This window comes from Lactuca saligna, chromosome 5 (assembly GCF_052625555.1).
Source record: "Lactuca saligna cultivar CGN05327 chromosome 5, ASM5262555v1, whole genome shotgun sequence".
NCBI lineage: Eukaryota > Viridiplantae > Streptophyta > Magnoliopsida > Asterales > Asteraceae > Lactuca > Lactuca saligna.
The window spans coordinates 285,565,701-285,584,610 of NC_136421.1; the positions used below are offsets into that span (position 1 = coordinate 285,565,701).

General features: G+C 44.8%; 2 protein-coding genes across 2 annotated transcripts; one reads left to right on the plus strand and one right to left on the minus strand.

The window, feature by feature from the left end:
- The first annotated feature begins 4,753 nt into the window (after positions 1-4,753).
- Positions 4,754-5,236, plus strand: LOC145046816 (uncharacterized). Its single transcript, XM_078995074.1, has one exon. The coding sequence runs from the start codon at positions 4,754-4,756 to the stop codon at positions 5,234-5,236; it is 483 nt and encodes a 160-aa protein (XP_078851200.1).
- A 7,335-nt stretch (positions 5,237-12,571) lies between these two features.
- On the minus strand, positions 12,572-13,141 carry LOC145046817 (uncharacterized). The gene has a single exon (XM_078995076.1). The coding sequence runs from the start codon at positions 13,139-13,141 to the stop codon at positions 12,572-12,574; it is 570 nt and encodes a 189-aa protein (XP_078851202.1).
- Positions 13,142-18,910: the final 5,769 nt, after the last annotated feature.

The window sequence follows — 18,910 nt, forward strand, 5'->3', positions numbered from 1 at the left end:
ATACATCCAAACACATATAGGACCTTCTTAGAACTTCTTAATCCATAAAGTCTAAAACTTTAAACCTTTGCATGGATAGAGAGGGATTGAACCTTAAAAATCCAACTTAATCCACACTCAACACCACCAAGCTCTTGCATGGTGATGGTGTACCTAGGGCAGCACAACAGAACCGCATCCAAGCCCTAGATCCGGGCACACCAGCCAGGCCCAACCCAGCAGGCTCAGGGCCAGCTGGCGCCCCCGGGAGCGAAACGCCCAGGCGGAAGGCTCGCGTCCGCCAAGTGACGCTCCTTGCTCCAAGACAAAAGGTACGGTCAGGAGACAAATAGTAGGATCAGAGCATTCCCGTCGGAGCCAATGAGAGCGCTCTAGCGGTTGAGGGCGCATGACCCTCCAATCAGCACCTCTTATCCTGTCTCCCCAAATTCGATCCTGTCTGGTACGGACCAGGCGGGAGTGCTAGGTATAAAAGGATGCACTATCATAGCAGCGAGGTAAGTTCTCTGGACCTTCTAGAGAACGCATACACAAACCCTAAATCATCCCCTAACTTGATCGTCAGAGTGTTCTTCCTGGAGCCCCTCCCGGAAAGCGGCTGATGGCCCTTGTCCTCTGTGATCTTGCAGTGATAATCAGGAAGCCAAGAAGAGTTCATCCGTGAAGCAGAAGCAAGGTCTTACAAGGGATAAGGTTCCATCATTTGGCACCATTCGTTTGTGAGACGAAGAACACAAGCAAAAAGCACGAAAACATACATCAATGGTGTCCAACGGTAGCGAGGGACAACCAACTAGTCCCATACGTCCGATGACGACGTTGGACGAAACACCACTGCCTACAGCGACCAACAAGTCCATTTTGGGAGAAGGAAGTTCTACAACAGCCGCCGGAAACGTTTCACAACTGCCATTTCCTCAGCAAGGAACAAATCTGATGGAGCTACTTCTGTCTACACAGCTTCAGATGCCGCCGTTCTTCGCGGCGCTGCTGCAACAGGCACGAGCAATCCACTCGACAACACCCCCGTCGAGCCACATTTTCAACATTTCATCATCGTTTGCAACACCATCGCCATTTCAGATGACAGGTGGATAGAGTTCTGCAACCCTATTACCACCATTGGAGCAAACCATGATGAACCACTCACCACCCATTTACCCAACGGCCGGTACATGGACCAGATCGACTATCCCTGCCAACAACAGCCAGCAACAACCGGTAATGATCAACCCCGCTACATCCATACACCCTTTCTCCACTAGTTATCCCCTTCAGTTACCATTCCATCCATACCCCTTTTATGGACCAAGTCCGGGCTACCTCACGTCACCGCTGCATGGCATGAACTCCCAGTACCAGCTGGGGACGTCGACTATCCTAGGCCAGGATGGTTTTTCTCGAAGAGTAACGTCTTCATTCGTCAAAGAGCTATTGGATTATGAAATAACAAATACCGCAAAGCTCCCGACACTCAAAACGTACAATGGAACCACCGACCCGGACAGTCACATTGACACATATGAATGGACGATGACGTCGCTAAAGCTTAACGAAAAGTTCTGGTGCACATACTTCCCGACGACACTCGAGGGCAACGCCGACACGTGGTTCAAAATGTTACAACCGGGCAACATTTCAAACTTTGCTCAACTCAAGTACCTTCTCCTCACCAACTTCATGCAGTTACACAAATACAAGGGGGACTCTCATTCCATTTTAGGCTGTAAGCAAAGAGAGGGGGAAACTGTGCGAGAATACTTTACAAGATTCACAAATGCCACGTTGGATGTACCAGGGCATGACGAAGGCCTTATAGTCAGTGCCTTCACATGGGGACTCCTGCCAGGCCCTTTGTCACAAAAACTCATGGGAAAGAAGCCCTTAACACGAGCCGGGTTGAAAGAAAGGGTAGAGCGATATCTACGGCAGGAGGATGGTGAAGCAGCCAAGCAAGCCTACTTGAATGCCATGACGACCAGGCATCACCACCCGAGTCATATGAACTTCCGAGGGGGAGGAGGACACTATGGCCAAGCAAGAAGACCACCGATGCGTTTTCGATCATTTGTTAAAGACGACAGACGGGATCGCTGCCCAGAAGTGTAAGAGTGTCTGAGAAACAGTAGCCGGCCAAGTCGCCCAAGAGTCGGTACTGTGAATACCACAAAAGTAAGACGCATGATACGGTTAACTGCTTGGTACTAAAAAAGGAGATGGAGGAGAAACAACTCAAAGGAGATCTGGTGAGGTGGCGCGAAGCCTGCACGCCAAGTTTGATGCTGAGAATGCTAAGGGCCCACCCCGTGAAGGGGTTCAACCCAGGGAGATATTCATGATACGCAACAAAAGAAGTAGGGAGGAACAACGGGGAGAGCAAGCGACCGTTAAACCTTCAGCACGCGCGCTCACGTTCTCCATCCAGGATCCCCGACCGGATGGTTAAAAAGGTGACCACCCGCTGATAATACAAGCATCTATTAGAGATGTGACTATCCATAGAGTCTATGTCGACACCGGGAGTTCAGCAGATGTCATCTATGAGCATTGTTTCCGGTTCCTCCCGGATCACTGGAAAGACAACTTGCGACCTACGACTGGTAGGATGGTGGATTGGTGGGATTCACCGGCCATAGCCTGTGGCCATTAGGCACAATCCATCTCCCCCTGACAATCACTAGCCATGACAAACCTCGAAAGAAAACTGCCCTGATAGACTTTGTGGTCATCCGAAATTCAATAGAACACAATATCATCCTAGGAAGGACAACCCTCTTGAAGCTAGGGGTGATACCATCAACCATGCATGGGATCATGAAATTCGACACACCGAAAGGCGAAGCCACGATACTGGCCACTCCGCCCAAAGAATTGCAATGCTATACAGTCATGAAGCCAGTACAAATAACCAAAGGGTCCGAAAGACCCAGGGGCAGTACTATAAAGGGGAAGGAAGTAATTAATGAAAGATACCCTGATCAGCCGGTCAGCCTTGGATGTGACCTCCCAAATCACACGAGAAGAGCGTTGGTCGACTTGCTCAAACGCTACAAACATGTGTTCGCATGGACTCCTACAGACATGGTGGGAGTAGAAAGGAAGATCATCGAACATAAACTGATGATCATGCCAAGGATAAAAGAAGTTAAGCAGAAGAAAAGGGTCCAGGGGGAGACCGTAATAGGGAGATTAATGCAGAAGTGACTAAGTTGACGGAGGCCGGGATATTGAGGGAGGCAATATTCCCGACGTCGATTGCGAACCCAGTTATGGTTCGCAAACAGGATAGATCGTGGCATATGTGCATAGACTTTTCCGTTCTAAACAAGGCGTGCCCTAAGGATTTCTACCCGCTCCCGAAGATCGATCAGAAAGTAGATTCGCTACAGGGATTTAAGTTGAAATGTTTTTTGGACGCATATAAATGGTATCCCCAGATTTTGATTAGCAAGGAAGACGAAGAAAAAAACAGCCTTCTATACAGACCATGGCACTTTCTGCTACACTAAGATGCCTTTCGGATTAAAGAACGTAGGGGCAACATATCAATGGTTGGTTGACTCGATATTCGCTAAGAAAATTGGAAGGAACATCGAGGTGTACGTAGACGATATGGTAATTAAGAGTCCGAACGAGGAAAATATGCTACAAGACATTGATTAAACTTTCTAGACATTAGAAGCGGAAGCATATAAATGGTATCACCAGATTTTGATGAGCAAGGAAGACGAAGAAAAAAACATCTTTCTATACAGACCATGGCACTTTCTGCTACACTAAGATGCCTTTCGGATTAAAGAACGTAGGGGCAACCTATCAACGGCTGGTTGACTCGATATTCGCTAAGCAAATTGGAAGGAACATCGAGGTGTACGTAGACGATATGGTAATTAAGAGTCCGAACGAGGAAAATATGCTACAAGACATTGATAAAACTTTCCAGACATTAGAAGCGGTCAAGATGAAGCTAAACCCATCCAAGTGCACATTTGGAGTGGAAGAGGGGCTATTCTTGGGATAATACGTCACTAGACAAGGCATCCAGCCCAGCCCGACCAAGGTCGACGAGTTCATCGAGACGCCAACCCCAAACTCCCTCCGAGATGCACAGGGTCTGAACGGGAAGTTTACAGCTCTAAGCAGGTCCATTTCGAAATCCGATGACAACGCCATGCCATTGTTCCACACCTTAAAGGGGTGCATCGAGAAGAACAATTTCCAATGGATGAATGAGGCAGAAAAGACGCTCCATAAAATCAAGGAAGCGCTACACAAGTTGCCAACTCTGGCCACCCCTATCCTTGGAGAACCATTACAAGTGTATCTTTCAACATCAAGCGAAGCGATATCCTCGGTATTGGCTGTAGAAAGGGAGGGGGAACAAAGGCCGGTGTACTTTGTTAGCAGAGCACTGCAAGGACCAAAACTCAACTATCCCACGCTGCAAAAGTTGGTATTAGCACTCATCTACGCCGCGAAACGACTAAGGCGATACTTCCAGGCACATCAAATCGAGGTACTCACGAGCTACCCCATTAAACAGATCTTGCTCAAGTTGGAGACTTCTGGCCAGCTGGCCAAGTGGGCAATTAACCTGGGAGAACACGACATAAACTACCGCCCAAGAACAAGCATCAAAGGGCAGGCGCTGGCTAACTTCTTACTGGAGATCCCAGACGGAGGGAACTCGGTGAAAGAGAAGGTGTAATTAGTTGAAGGAGCCCCGGATGACCATGGTTCATGGACCCTGTATATGGATGCAGCATCCAGCGGGGAAGGCTCGGGGGCGGGGCTGATCTTGACTAGCCTAGAAGGAGAGGAGGTAACCTATGCCCTCCGCTTCAACTTCCATACGTCAAACAACGAGGCAGAGTACGAAGCACCTCTTGCAGGATTACGGCTAGCCAAGCAGATGGGTGCGAAAGTTGTAACAGCCTTAACCGACTCGAGGTTAGCAGCAAACCAAGTCAATGGAAGTTTCGAGGTAAGAGATCAAAGAATGGGAAAATATGTAAAGATGGTGAAACAACTAGTAGGATCATTCGGCCGGTTTACAATCAAGCAGATACCCAGAAGTGAAAACAAGAGGGCAGATGCTTTGAGTAAGTTGGCGTCCACATGCTTCGACCACCTATCAAAGAAAGTTTTAGTAGAGGTTGTTCGAGAAAGGAGTATAGATGAGCAACAAGTGAACACCCTAACCCCCGCTAGGCCCACATGGATGACACCGTTCTAGGAATACTTTCAAAGAGGAGTGTTGTCGGACGATCATGATGAGGCCAGGAAAATACGTATAAAAGCGCCTTCATACGGAATGGTGAATGGAGAATTATACAAGAAGGGGTTCACGTCTCCATGGTTAAAATGTGTGGATCAGGCCAAGGGGGAGAGATATTGCAGGAAGCACACTCAGGAAAAGTGGGTGCACACAAAGGATCTAGGGCCTTGACAGGCAAGGTATTACAAATGGGGGTATACTGGCCAACGATACAACAGGATGCGATAGAAGTAACCAGGAAATGTAGGGAGTGTCAGTCTTACACCCCAGTCCAGGCGAACCCCCGACCCCGAAGGGCCTTGACAGGCAAGGTGTTATGAATGGGGGTATACTAGCTAACGATACAGCAGGATGCGATAGAAGTAACCAGGAAATGTGGGGAGTGTCAGTCTTACGCCCCAGTCCAGGCGAACCCCCCGGCCTTGCTATGCAACATATCCAACCCATGGCCTTTCTACCAGTGGGGCATAGATATAGTGGGTCCATTCCCAGAAGCACCAGGGAAACTAAAGTATATGGTGGTAGTTGTGGACTACTTCACAAAGTGTATTGAAGTTGAGCCTCTGGCGTGCATATATGGGAGGCACATGATAAAATTCGTATGGAAAAACATCATGACAAGATTCAGAACACCTAAGGTTCTCATCAGCGACAATGGCTTGCAGTTTTCTGAGAACCCCTTTAGAGAATGGTGCACCGCCAAAGGGATATGCCAATGCTTCACATCGGTGGCACACCCTCAAGCGAACGGCCAAACGGAGGTGTCCAACAGAACCATTGTGAATGGGATTAATAAGAGGTTGGGAAAAGCAAAGGGGAATTGGGCAGAAGAGATACCAATGGTGTTGTGGTCATACATAACTACACCACGGAAAAGCACAAAGGAAACCCCTTTCAGCTTGAAGTATGGAACCAAAGCCATGCTTCCCATGGAGGTGGCAATGAACACGCTGAGGGTGGCCAACAAGGATGAGGAAAGCAACATAAAAGACCTGAGGATAAACCTAGATATCCTAGAGGAGAAGCGTGAAGAATTGAGTGTACACCAAGCCGCATATAAACATGCAACAAAAAGATATTACAACCAAAGGGTAAAGGAGAAGGCCTTCAAAGTCGGCGAATATGTTTTAAGAAAAAACGAGGAAAGTCGAGCCCAACCTCAAGGAAAGTTGGGCCCAGCATGGGAAGGCCCATACAGAGTCACAGAGGCAAATGGGAACGATTCATACGTGTTAGAGACAATGGAAGGAAGGCCCATTCCAAGAACATGGAATGCTAGGAACATAAAGAAATATTTTTTCTAAGGCAAGGAATAGAAGGAAAGGGAGGCAACCCCAGTTGGTTGACGTCTCAGTGAGTGTATCGCACCTCGAATACTTAGAGTATATTTGTTCATGCTAAATGACATGAACCTGATACTTAGTGTATTTAAAATTCCATGCTAAGAGATATGAGTTCAATACTTAGTGTATATATAATTCCATGCTAAGAGACATGAGTCCAATACTTAGTGTATTTAAAATTCCATGCTCAGAGACATGAGTTCAATACTTAGTGTATATATAATTCCATGCTAAGAGACATGAGTCCAATGCTTAGTGTATTTAAAAATGCCATGCTAAGCGTCATGAGCTCAACACGTATTGTATTCAAAAAACCCGCGGTTAATGAAATAATATTGCAATTGCTGATTTTTATATACTTTGTGTATTAGTCTAATGATTGAATGATTACATGCGAAATCCAATCATGGATGCTAAGTGCGTCCAATATGGACACTTAGTGTGTCAATGGTATCAAGGGCATAGCAAAGTGCCCGACGCATCAAGATGTTGTATATCCTAAATAGTGCGCAGTAAACGAGCAAGCCAAACACAAAACAAAACATGCAGACAATAGATAATGCCTAAAACAAGCCAAATATACATCCAGGAAAGCGAAATACTATTTTAGAAGTTCAAACATTACAAGGCAAAACATCACATACTAAACTAACAGAAAGAGAGAAATCTTACGACTCCAGACCATCCCCATGAACATCTTTCTCCCTTGCCACAGCCTCCTCCCCAACACTCTTTCCATCATTTTCCCCAACCACCGCACCATCGCCTTCTCCATCATCCACAACTACCTTACTAACATTCCCATCACCAACACTCGCCTCAAAATCACGCTCACCAACACCACCAGACCCATGATCCTTACCATCACCTTCCATGTCAGCACTCGTCACCAGCACCATCTCATGACCCACAATACTCTCAAGTGTACCCTCTAAACCACCAAAGGAGCATAACTCCTGCAAACCTTCAATATCCACCTCCCAAAATCTAACAGACTTACATGATCCATACTAGCGAAGGACAAAAGAGCATCATTTATACTAACATATGACGCACCAACAACCGCCTCCCCACTACCACCGCCACCTGAAGTCTTCTGAACAGACTCAACCCCAGCCATGTACGCAACATGGCGGATAAGACTGATGGTGTTGGTAAAGTCAGGGTGCTCTATCAGTTTATCAACAATACGAACAATGCCGACGTGAAACAACCAATCCAAGTCTCACCGAGCACCGTCCACATCTGACTGCAGTGATGATACAAGCTTGTCGCGATTGACAACATCACGCTCAAGACTTTCAACCTGGATCATTAAACCTTCATTCATTTGTGTGAGAGAGTCAACCTTGGTTCCCAATGAAACCCTAGCCTCGTTAAGAATGTTCTTTTTGGATGCTAGAAACTCACATTTCTTCTCAGAAGAATGAAGATCATCACCAAGCTCACTCAGACGATGCTCCAAACTAGCCTCACGCGATCCACAGGTGGCATGTGTGGCCTCCACCTTGCCAAGGGTATGGATACACCGGGAACCTGCAACAAGATAAAACATGGCCTGTTCAGCAACGTAAGCCATATTATGAGCAAGGGTAGGATGGCCCATCGCCTCCATATCCCCAACTGCAGCTGCAACTGGAGGGAAGGCGTGAAGCGAGAATTCCAATGCATTGGAACACACAGAAAGAAGAGAATCATTGCGAAGATCCCAGGATGGTATAAAAATCGTAGACCCAGAAGCACCATCACCAGGGCCACCATCTTTGGAAACTGTAACCGGCCCATGGGGGCCAAAGCCCTTTCGCCGGAGAAAGCTTAGAGGGAACAAACGGAATAGTCGGAGAAGGAATGGAAGAAAAATCTGAAATAACGGGCTGTTCAATCGCCCTGTTGATTCCATTAGACTATTGCGCATCATCATCGGGAATCACAACCACGCTAGTGGATGTGGAACTCACTGGTGTGGAACTCATCGAACTCAGCAGGCGAGAAAAGTTGCGCCTAGTATGCACTCTCTTGGTGGCAGGTGAAGCACCAGTAACCGGCTCGCCCATGGCTTGCATAGCTTTCCGTTTCGCCTGCATCCACCGAACATCAGCAATGATACCTTCTTTGCTATCTTCAATGTCTTCCAGGGAGGAAGAGGGAACGCCGCCCAGGGGCATGAAAGACGAGATGGGGAGAGCATGCAGCGAATCCTCCTTAGACTCCGATGAGCTTACTGTAGGAACATGAGGAGCAATGGTCAGAGCAAGTCGGTCTACCCGGTGAGGAGGGGGAAGGCCGTCGACCAGGTCTACCTCACGAAACTCCAGTTTACCCCGATAGCGCTTACGCAGCACCTCGTCCATAGAAAAAGAAGACTCAGTGCCTGGGGGAAAGCAGAATGGAAATATTAAAAACACAGAAGCAACAAGGAAAAACAAGAAAAGAAAAGGGGGAAGATACTACACTGACCAGCAACGACGAAGAAGAACACCGCCATCTTGCCACGCCACCTCCAAGAAGGACTCATCCCCACAACACAAAGAAGTGCCTCAGAGTAATCCTCGGTGGATACCTGCACACTCTTCAGATAATCGGCAACACCCTGGTTGTGGGGGAAAAGCTTAGCATTGGTATCAGCAAATGCATTGAAACGATAGCGACTACTCCCAACCAGCTTCTGATTCACCCATAACCACTTATCCTGCCAGTTATTGGGGGTATGCACATCGGGAACTAAGGCATGTCCCCCTCACCGGACTGAGAAGGTTCATTTGTCTCCGGTGATGCAGAATTGAAAGAAGAACTTGAAGACAAAGTAGTCGGGAAGTTACCTGTTTTCCCTACATTTCATCTCGAAGGAAACCACTTTGTTGACAACATTGGGGGTCAACATCTGAAGACTACAACCATCCTTTTGAAGGACTTCCTCCTGAAAGTCCGTCAGGGGAAATCGTATACCAGCGTCCAGGGTTTTCAGGAAAACCCCAATTTTGCCAGGGGGAGGAGAAGAGATGCTAGAGCCAGGAGAGGGAAATTCCACACCTTCTAAGGAGGATAAGCCATACGTGGTCTCCAATTTTCGATACTCGGAAGCAGAAGGGACGATTCCGGGAAGGTTAGCCATGAAAGGGAAAGAAGGATGAGCACGAAGAGAAAGGGAGGAACAGACGAAGAGAAAGAAAATGGGCAAATACCCTCTTAAAGAAGGGGAAGAAGCGGGACATTTAAATGTCTGACATAGTGACGTAACTGCCAGCAGTCACGTCACCATTAAAAACGGAGTGGCGGATAGAGGAAAACGAACACACGTCAATCAATTAAGTCCAGAACGCCGTAACTAGCGCTGCAACGCTACGGCTACTGGACTGGGGGACTTGATGGTGTGCCTAGGGCAGCATAGCAGAACCGCGTCCAATCCCTAGAGCTGGGCACACCAGCCAGGCCCAACTCAGCAGGCTCAGCGCCCGTTGGCGCCCCCGGGAGCAAAACGCCCAGACGGAAGGCTCACACCCGCCAAGTGACGCTCCTTGATCCAAGACAAAAGGTATGGTCAGTAGACAAACAGTAGGATCATATCATTACCGTTGGAGCCAATGAGAGCGCTCTAACAGTTGAGGGCGCACGACCCTCCAATTAGCGCCTCTGATCCTCTATCCCCAAAAGCGATCCTGTCTGGTATGGACCAGGCAAGAGCGCTAGGTATAAAAGGATGCACTCTCAGACCAACGAGGTAAGTTCTCTGGCCCTTCTAGAGAACACATACACAAACCCTAAATCATCCCCTAACTTGACCGTCGTAGCGTTCTTCCGGGAGCCCCTCCCGGAAAGCGGCTGACGACCCTTGTCCTTTGTGATCTTGCAGTGATAACCACGCAACCAAGAAGAGTTCATCTGTGAAGCAGAAGCAAGGTCTTACGAGGGACAAGGTTCCATCACATGGCTAGCAAGGGACCATCATGTATCTATTTTTATGAATCTATAAGACCTAACATGCATGAAACAACAACTAATATGATATAGAGTACCCCATACTCATAAAGGTCCAAATATTAGGACAAAAAGCTCATAAAAACCCATATGTGGATATCAAAAAGTAAATAAAAGGTATAGACTTTATACCTTCAAAAGATTCACACAGAGGAATAATTTATGGATCTATAAACTTGCAAGCAACATCTCCTTCTCCAATAGCCATCTTCTTCAACAAATAAGCACCATAAATCGCTAATAAGCTCCAAACCCACACAAACAAGGCATGGACTCGAGATAGGGTTTACAAGGGAAGGTGGCTGATAAGGAATCTCTAAAAGGATGCATAAGGTGGTTTAAATAGGGGATTAAACCCTTAAAATTAGGTTTTAGAGGTTGAGCTAGGACGCTTGGTGTACCATACGTACACCCAACGTACTAGTATGTATTTCGCGATCCATTCTCACGAGTACATGGCGCATAACCACATGTACGACCAACATACGGGCTAAAATGCGAAACTCAATCATATGTTAACAAATGTGAAAACTTCAATTAGGCTTAAGGGCTAATATGGAAATACATGATAATCGGATGTTACAATTCTCCTCCACTAGAATCAGACTTCACCACCAAAGTCATCATTGGGGAACAGATCAAGATAGTTTCACGTATCTTAGGCTCAGGCTCCCATGTCTACTCTGAGCCTTTATGGTGTTGCCACTAAACTTTGACCAAGTTCACTACCTTGTTCCTTAAGGTCTTCACTATCTGATCCAGAATTTCCACCAACTTCTCAACGTAATTTAGGCGGTCATCGACCTGAATTTCCTCCAAGTGGACCACAGTCGTCTCATCAGCTATGCACTTCCTCAACTGGGAAACATAGAAGGTATCATGAATCCACCTCAACTCCTCTAGCAGCTCTAACCGGTAAGCTACCTTGCCCACTAGAATCAGACATCGCCAACGAAGTCATCCTCGGGAAACAGATCAAGATAGTGCTCATGTATCTCAAGCTCGGGCTCCCACGTCCATTGTGAGCCTTTCCAGTGTTGCCACTAAACTTTTACCAAGCTCACTACATTGTTCCTCAAGGTCTTCACTATCCGATCCATAATTGCCACCAACTTTCTGATGTAATTCAGGCAGTCATCGACTTGAATATCCTCCAAGTGGACAACATTTGTATCATCAGATATGCACTTCCTCAACTGGGAAACATGGAAGGTATCATGAATTTGCCTCAACTCCTCCATCAGCTCTAACCGATAAGCTACCTTGCCCACACGAGTTAATACTCGGAAAGGGCCAATAAACTCGGGGCCCAACATGTCTCGCTTCCTGAAGAGAATAACACCCTCCTAGGGTGATACCTTTAAAAGAACTAAATCTCCCACCTGGAACTCTAGCTCAGATCGTCACCGATTTGTATAAGTCTCCTGGTGGCTTTGGGTTGTTAGCAATCTCTATCTAACTTGCTGGATAAGCTCGGTCGTCTTGAGCACTATCTCCATGCTCCTTATCACTCTCTGTACGACTTCACCCCAACAGATAAGGGTTCGAAACCATCTCCTATACAAAAGCTCAAAGGGAGGCATGCCAATACTGGCATGGTGGTTGTCGTTATAAGCAAACTCATACAATGGGAGGTTGGAGTCCCAACTCCCACTAAAGTCAGTGAAACATGCCTACAACATATCCTTGAGCATCGGAATATTCTGCTCACTCTGCCCGTCCGTCTGCGGATGATATGCAATATTAAATGTAACCGGGTGCCCAACTCCTCGTGAAACTTCTTCCAAAACATAAAAGTGAAATGAACATTCCGGTTCGACACAATTGAAATCGGAACCCCATGCCGAGTCACCACTTTTCGGGCATAAATCTCATCCAGTTTCATAGCATAAGAGCTCTTGCTAATGGCTAGAAAATGAGTAACATTTATCAAACGGTCCATTATCACCCAGATAACATCAAAACCCCTCGCAGTCTACAACACTTTTGTAATAAAATCCATGGCGATCGACTCCCATTTCCATAGAGGAACCTCTAAGAGATGAAACTTGCGATGAGGGTGTTGGTGCTTAGCCTTGACCTTCCCGTAGGTCAAACATCGCTCCACGAACCATGCTACATCTCTTTTCATACACGACCACCAATAACTATGCTTCAGGTTGAGATACATATTGGTAGCCCCTAGATGAATGGAAAATGTCGACTTGTAGGACTCATCCATTAGTATCCACCATGCCCCACCAGTATAAGGTACCCAAACCCGTTCATGAAGGGTCAAAAGCCCCATGTTGTCGATATCAAAAGTCGAAATTTGACTAATCACCCTATCACTTTTCTGATTCTCTTCCTTGGTGGATTCCGACTGCGCTTCTTTGATAATTTCCAAAATTAGGGTCATCACAGTCATCCTCATACACACATCCTGAATCAGGGTACTAATTTCCCTTCGACTCAAGGTGTCGGCCACCATATTGTCCTTGACAAGATGATACAAAATCTCACAGTTGTAATATTTCACTACATCCAAATACCTCCTCTGCCTCATTTTTAGGTTAGGCTAATCCATAAGACATATCATGATCTTATGGTTCGTGTATATGGTACACTGAACAACATAAAGATAGTGGTGCTAAATTTTGAGGGTGGAAACCACCACTCCTAACTCCAAATCATGAGTGGGATACTTATATTTGTAAGGCTTCAACTACCTCGAAGCGTACACAATCACATTCCCCATCTACATTAATACGACGCCCAACCCTGCAATAGATGCATCATAGAAGACTAATAAATCCTCAACTCCCCCGGGGAGGGCAAGTAATGGTGCCTCACACAGTCTCTGGCAGACGGTCTCGAATGATGCCTTCTGTTCAGGCCCCCAGCTGAACATAACATCCTTCCTCATCAACTTAGTGAGAGGAACAATAATCTTGGAGAAATCTCGAATGAATCTCTGGTAATATCCCGCTAAACTGAGAAAGCTCTAAATCTCAGATGGAGATCTCGACACCTCCCACTACATCACAACCTCTATCTTGGTTGGATCGACCAAGATACTATTGTGGTTGATGAGGTGTCTTAGAAAATGAACCTCGCGTAACTAGAATTCGTACTTGGAGAACTTGACATAGAGCCTCTCTATCCTCAAAAATCCAAGAATCTCGTATAATTGCTCCTCATACTACTCTCTAGTCTTCGCATAGACCAGAATGTCATTGATGAATAATATCACCAATCGATGCAACATGGGCATGTATACCCTGTTCATAAGATCAATGAACGTTGTCGGTGCATTTGGTGAGCCCAAATGGCATCACCACGAACTCATAATGTCTATATTGAGTTTGGAAGGCTGTCTTCTCACACCCTCATCTGATGGTATCCGTTCCTCAAATCGATCTTGGAAAACTAAGATATCGTTCCTCAAATCCTCGACAATGAATACTGGTTCTTTATCGTTAACTTGTTTAACTCATAGTAATCATGCAAATCCGATGTGAACCATCCTTCTTCCTAATAAAAAGGATCGATGCTCCCCAAGGAGAAATGTTGGGCTGAATAAACCCTTTTCCTAACAGCTCTTGAAGATGAGAGGATAACACCTGCATCTCAGGAGGTGCAAGATGGCACGGTGCCTTGGAATTCAGTGGCGTACCCAGTATCAGATCGGTCCGAAACTATACTTACCTTGCAGGAGGCGCACACGATAACTCCTCGAGAAAAACATCAAGAAAACCGCGTACAACATGAACATTAGAAAAGTAAATCGATCCATTCTCCTCAACTGAGTATCCACTTCATATGCCTGATAACTCATACACCAATGTTGCAAACTCTGCCTTGCCATGGTGGCATAACAAAATGATGATCCCGACCTATTACCTTCACCATAGATAGCCAACACTCCCTCACAAGGGTTGTGAACCGTCACCATCTGACGCTCATAGTCAATTAGACCCCAAACTGGCTCAACCAATCCATACCTACAATCACGCAGACATCTCCCATCGCAATAAGGATAAGATTTATCAGATAACCAACACAAAAGATCTGTAACACACAACCCCGCTAGATATCAGTAGTGGAGATCGGATGCTCATAAGATATAGAGTCTCTCAAAGCCTCTCGCACGATACTAGAATCAAAACAAAAATGTGATGACACAAAATATTGACTCGCACCCGAGTCAAACAACACAAGCGCAAGTGCAAGATTCACAAGAAAAGTACCTACACAAATAATAATATAAGAAACATAAATAAATGAGCAGAATAATAAAGAACACATACCAACCACAATATATGGAGTATTGGATTAGGTGTGTAAGTTCATAACTATAATTGGTATGTACTTTAACTGATAGTAGCAATGTCCTTTTTGGTTGCATTCAAACCTAACAATTGAATAGGATAACTGTAAGAGAGAGAAGAATGATTTATTAATTTATTACTTGGTTAATAAATTAATTTGAAATCAAGATAAATGATTTATTAATGTATTATTGATATAATATATTAATTATAAATCATAATGTTTGTTTAATATTTAATCATAAATTAATTTGGAATTAATTTAAGGATTAAAGGAATTAATTGAAACTGTAGGGACTAAAGGTGACAATGTTCAGTAGTTGAGCATTGAGCATTGTAGAATCTCCTTGAAGGGGGGGGGGGGGGTACTAATTCTAGGATGTTCCTAGGGTTTTCTTGGGCTCTAAGGGTGCCTTGGATGCATTAGGATAAAAGTTAAGGGATTAGGGTTATCTTGGGTACACCTACCTAATCCAATACGTTCGTAGCACCTATATAAACCCTCCTAGGGTTAAATTTTTGCCTATGAACACCAAAAAGAACCTAAGGGCGAAATTATACTCTACTTCTTTCTCTAAAGTATTCCTAGGTTGCTAGGTTTGTTTGTGAGCCATTAGAGGCGCGACACTTGTGACGCTTGCTACAAAAGTTCAAGATCTTCAAGGATTTGCTTGTTATTACAATATAACAATCAAGGTATGTATCGTAACCCTATTTATATGTTAATTTCGAAAATTACATGTGCATCCTAGGGTTTCTCATTTTTTTGTTCAATGCTTGTATGTGTAATAGTGAAAACATAGATCCTAAAATTAGGGTTGCACGCACCCGAGTCAAACAACACAAGCGGAAGTACAAAATTCACAAGAAAAGTAAATACACAAATATTAAAATAAGAAACATAAATAAATCAGTAGAATAATAAAGAACACATACCAACCACGACATTTGGAGCAGCTCGGGCCTCCTCTGTTGTCAACTGAAATGCTTTCCCTCGAGCCCTCGGTGCCCCGGCCTTCCCCTGCCGACCATCAATAATATGCAGGGTCTTGGGGGCCAGAGTTTGAACTGCCCTAGATGCAAGTTGAGGACACCCGTCCCTCAAATGTCCTATCTAGTTGCAATTGAAAGAAACCCGAAATCCCTTGGGGAAATCCTTAGCCAAATGCCCCTGTTTGCCACACAGGTAGCAAACTGTTCCTGATGGATAGGGTCCTTCATGCCCCTTATCGCACTTACCACAAGTGCGACCCTTTCGTCCTCCAACTCTCGAATCAGTGGGCTCAGGCCGCTTAGTCGCCGACTACGACTGTGTTGGCCTCTTATCTCTTACCTGGGTCTCCCTATCCTCTCTACCCTTGGTCTTCAGCTCAATCTCTCTACTCCTAACATTGGTCTGCAACTTAACCAATGTTTAATATGAAGTGTTTTCCACGAACTCATGAATATCCCTCCTTATAATACTCAGATACCGACTCACACTTGCCTGCTTAGAAGACACATTCTCAGGACAAAACAAGGCCCTGTCATGAAACATCCTTGTGATCTCCGTCACCGTCTTTGTCTTCTGGTTGAGGGACAGTAACTCTTGGGCCAATTTATCTTACTCAACCATAGGTACAAACTCACACATAAACATCTCAGTGAATCTATCTCAGGTCATCGTATAATGCTCTGTGGGAGTGTAGTCGGCTGTCACAAACTTCGACCAATCCTTCGCTCTCAAGCAAAGCATGTTCAGCGTGAAACGAACCCTCAAATTCTCTAGAGAGGAGCAAATGTAAAATCATCCCTCAACATTACAAATCCATCTCATATTAGCAGTCAGATATTGGTTCCCATCAAACTCGGGTGGCTTCATGTTGTTGAACTCCTGGTACTACAATGAATCACCCCCTACGGTCTCGCAGCATCAACAAACTTAGTAGTGGCGACATAACGCTAGTAAAAAATCTCAATCAACATGATCTAAATAGACCCAAACATATTAGGAATAACCCCTCTGATTGTTATGGCCACCTTCACGACAACAATATTGTGGATCTCTTCATCACTGACACTCGGCCTCTCGAGATCGTTGAAGCCTAAACCTCGGGTAACCACCATACTAAAACACACAAGAAAACCATCAGAATCAGGCTAAAGCACATGTACAACATCCACACACTCCTACAAGTTCCCCAGTTCCTTAAGATTTCTCTCTGAACTGCATACGAACCCAATGCATTTAATAGTACGGGCCTAATACTACCTTCTACACCAACCCGTAGTTGTATCGAGTCATCCTCTCGATACCCTAAGTCACAAGGAATCTGTTACCCCATATCAGATATACACTCGCACTTCGGGTTCCTTAGAACCATGACTAAGCATCTAGACACTGAGAGACTGCCCCCGAGCATTGCTCCGCCTCATGAGATCTCCGTTGCCCTCGCCATTTTCATTATGCATGCTAGTTGTAAAAAATACGAGACTCGATAGACATTCAAATAAATGATTCTACCTCAAATCCACAACCAAACAAGGAACAAGAAGAAAGGCTAAATCAGACATTATAAGGTTATAAAATCCTAACTATGTACAATTATACAACATAAACCAAGCAAATATCAATGACATGCAATTGTATCAACTCATAGAATATCACTAACAAGCATGCAATTGTATCAACTCATAGAATATCAACTCGACACTACTCATAATATAAATTGAGTTATTTAAGGAAACTATTGCTTGAGCTCTGGTTGATTGTACACACTGCTACATTGGGCTTTCATTCAGTAAAAAACTTAATATCTTTGAAAGTCTTTTATGAAAATATTCAAATCCTTAGTTTGAGTTTGGAATTACCCTAGATTCCATTCAGTTACCTCAAAACATGGCTCTGATATCAAACCGTAACACCTCAAATTTTAAACCAAATTTTTTGCTTTTACATTAACAAAACATTGTTCGCAAACCAAGTCAACAAAAACATAAGTGTCAAATACAAATCCTCATCACAAAATATAAGAGTATCTCAGAGTGTCTAGGTAACAAATATCCCACCGAGCGTGTATAATCTGACCTTCGCCTTATTGCGATCCTCATAAGTACCGAAAACCCCTAATCAATAATTTTAAGCACAAAGTTTAGCGGCTTTCCCAAAGTACCAAGTACAAAACAACATAAATAAATAAATAATTATGGGTTACCAGCCATCTTCGGGACTATCAACAATCCCAGTGGGCAACAACACGCCTTATGGGTTATCAACAACCCTGGAGACTATCCACAATCTCAGTCACACATAAACGACATCATACAAAATAACAATTAGACACGTATGGTCATCACAAATATAGTTATTCTACCACACATGTAAGAATAATTGAAGATACTCGCCTGATACTGATGATAAATAAATCTCGCCCCCGAACTGTCGGAACTAAACTCCGCCTAATAACACAACAATTAACCCTGATTAATAATTAAGGTACAATACTCAACTCACAAGTCCAAAACCCACATCTACCTCCTTAAGGCAAAAAGACCATGTTGCCCCCCTCCCATGGTCCAAAACTCTAAATATTAACCAAAGGTCAAAAGTCAACAAAAGCCAACAGCCTAATGCGTATGTTCGGCATACTCTCCTCCTACGTGGGCCGTACTTGAGAACCAGGCGGGGTTGGGGTCTCACATGGCTACGTTGGGCGTAGCCAGTAGTACACCGTCTGACCCCAAAACAACTCCAAAATGGTCTTAAACATTAAGACATGCATCCAAACACATATCTGACCTTCTTAGAATGCCTTAATCCATGAAGTCTAAAACTTTAAGTCTTTACATGGCTAGAAAAGGGCTTGAACCTTAAAAGTCTAACTTAATCCATGCTCACCACCACCAAACTGTTGAATGGATAGAAAGGGACCATAAAGCAACCATTTTTATGAATCTACAAGACCTACCATGCATGAAAAGGACAACTAATATGCCCTAGAGTGCCCCATACTCATAAAGATCCA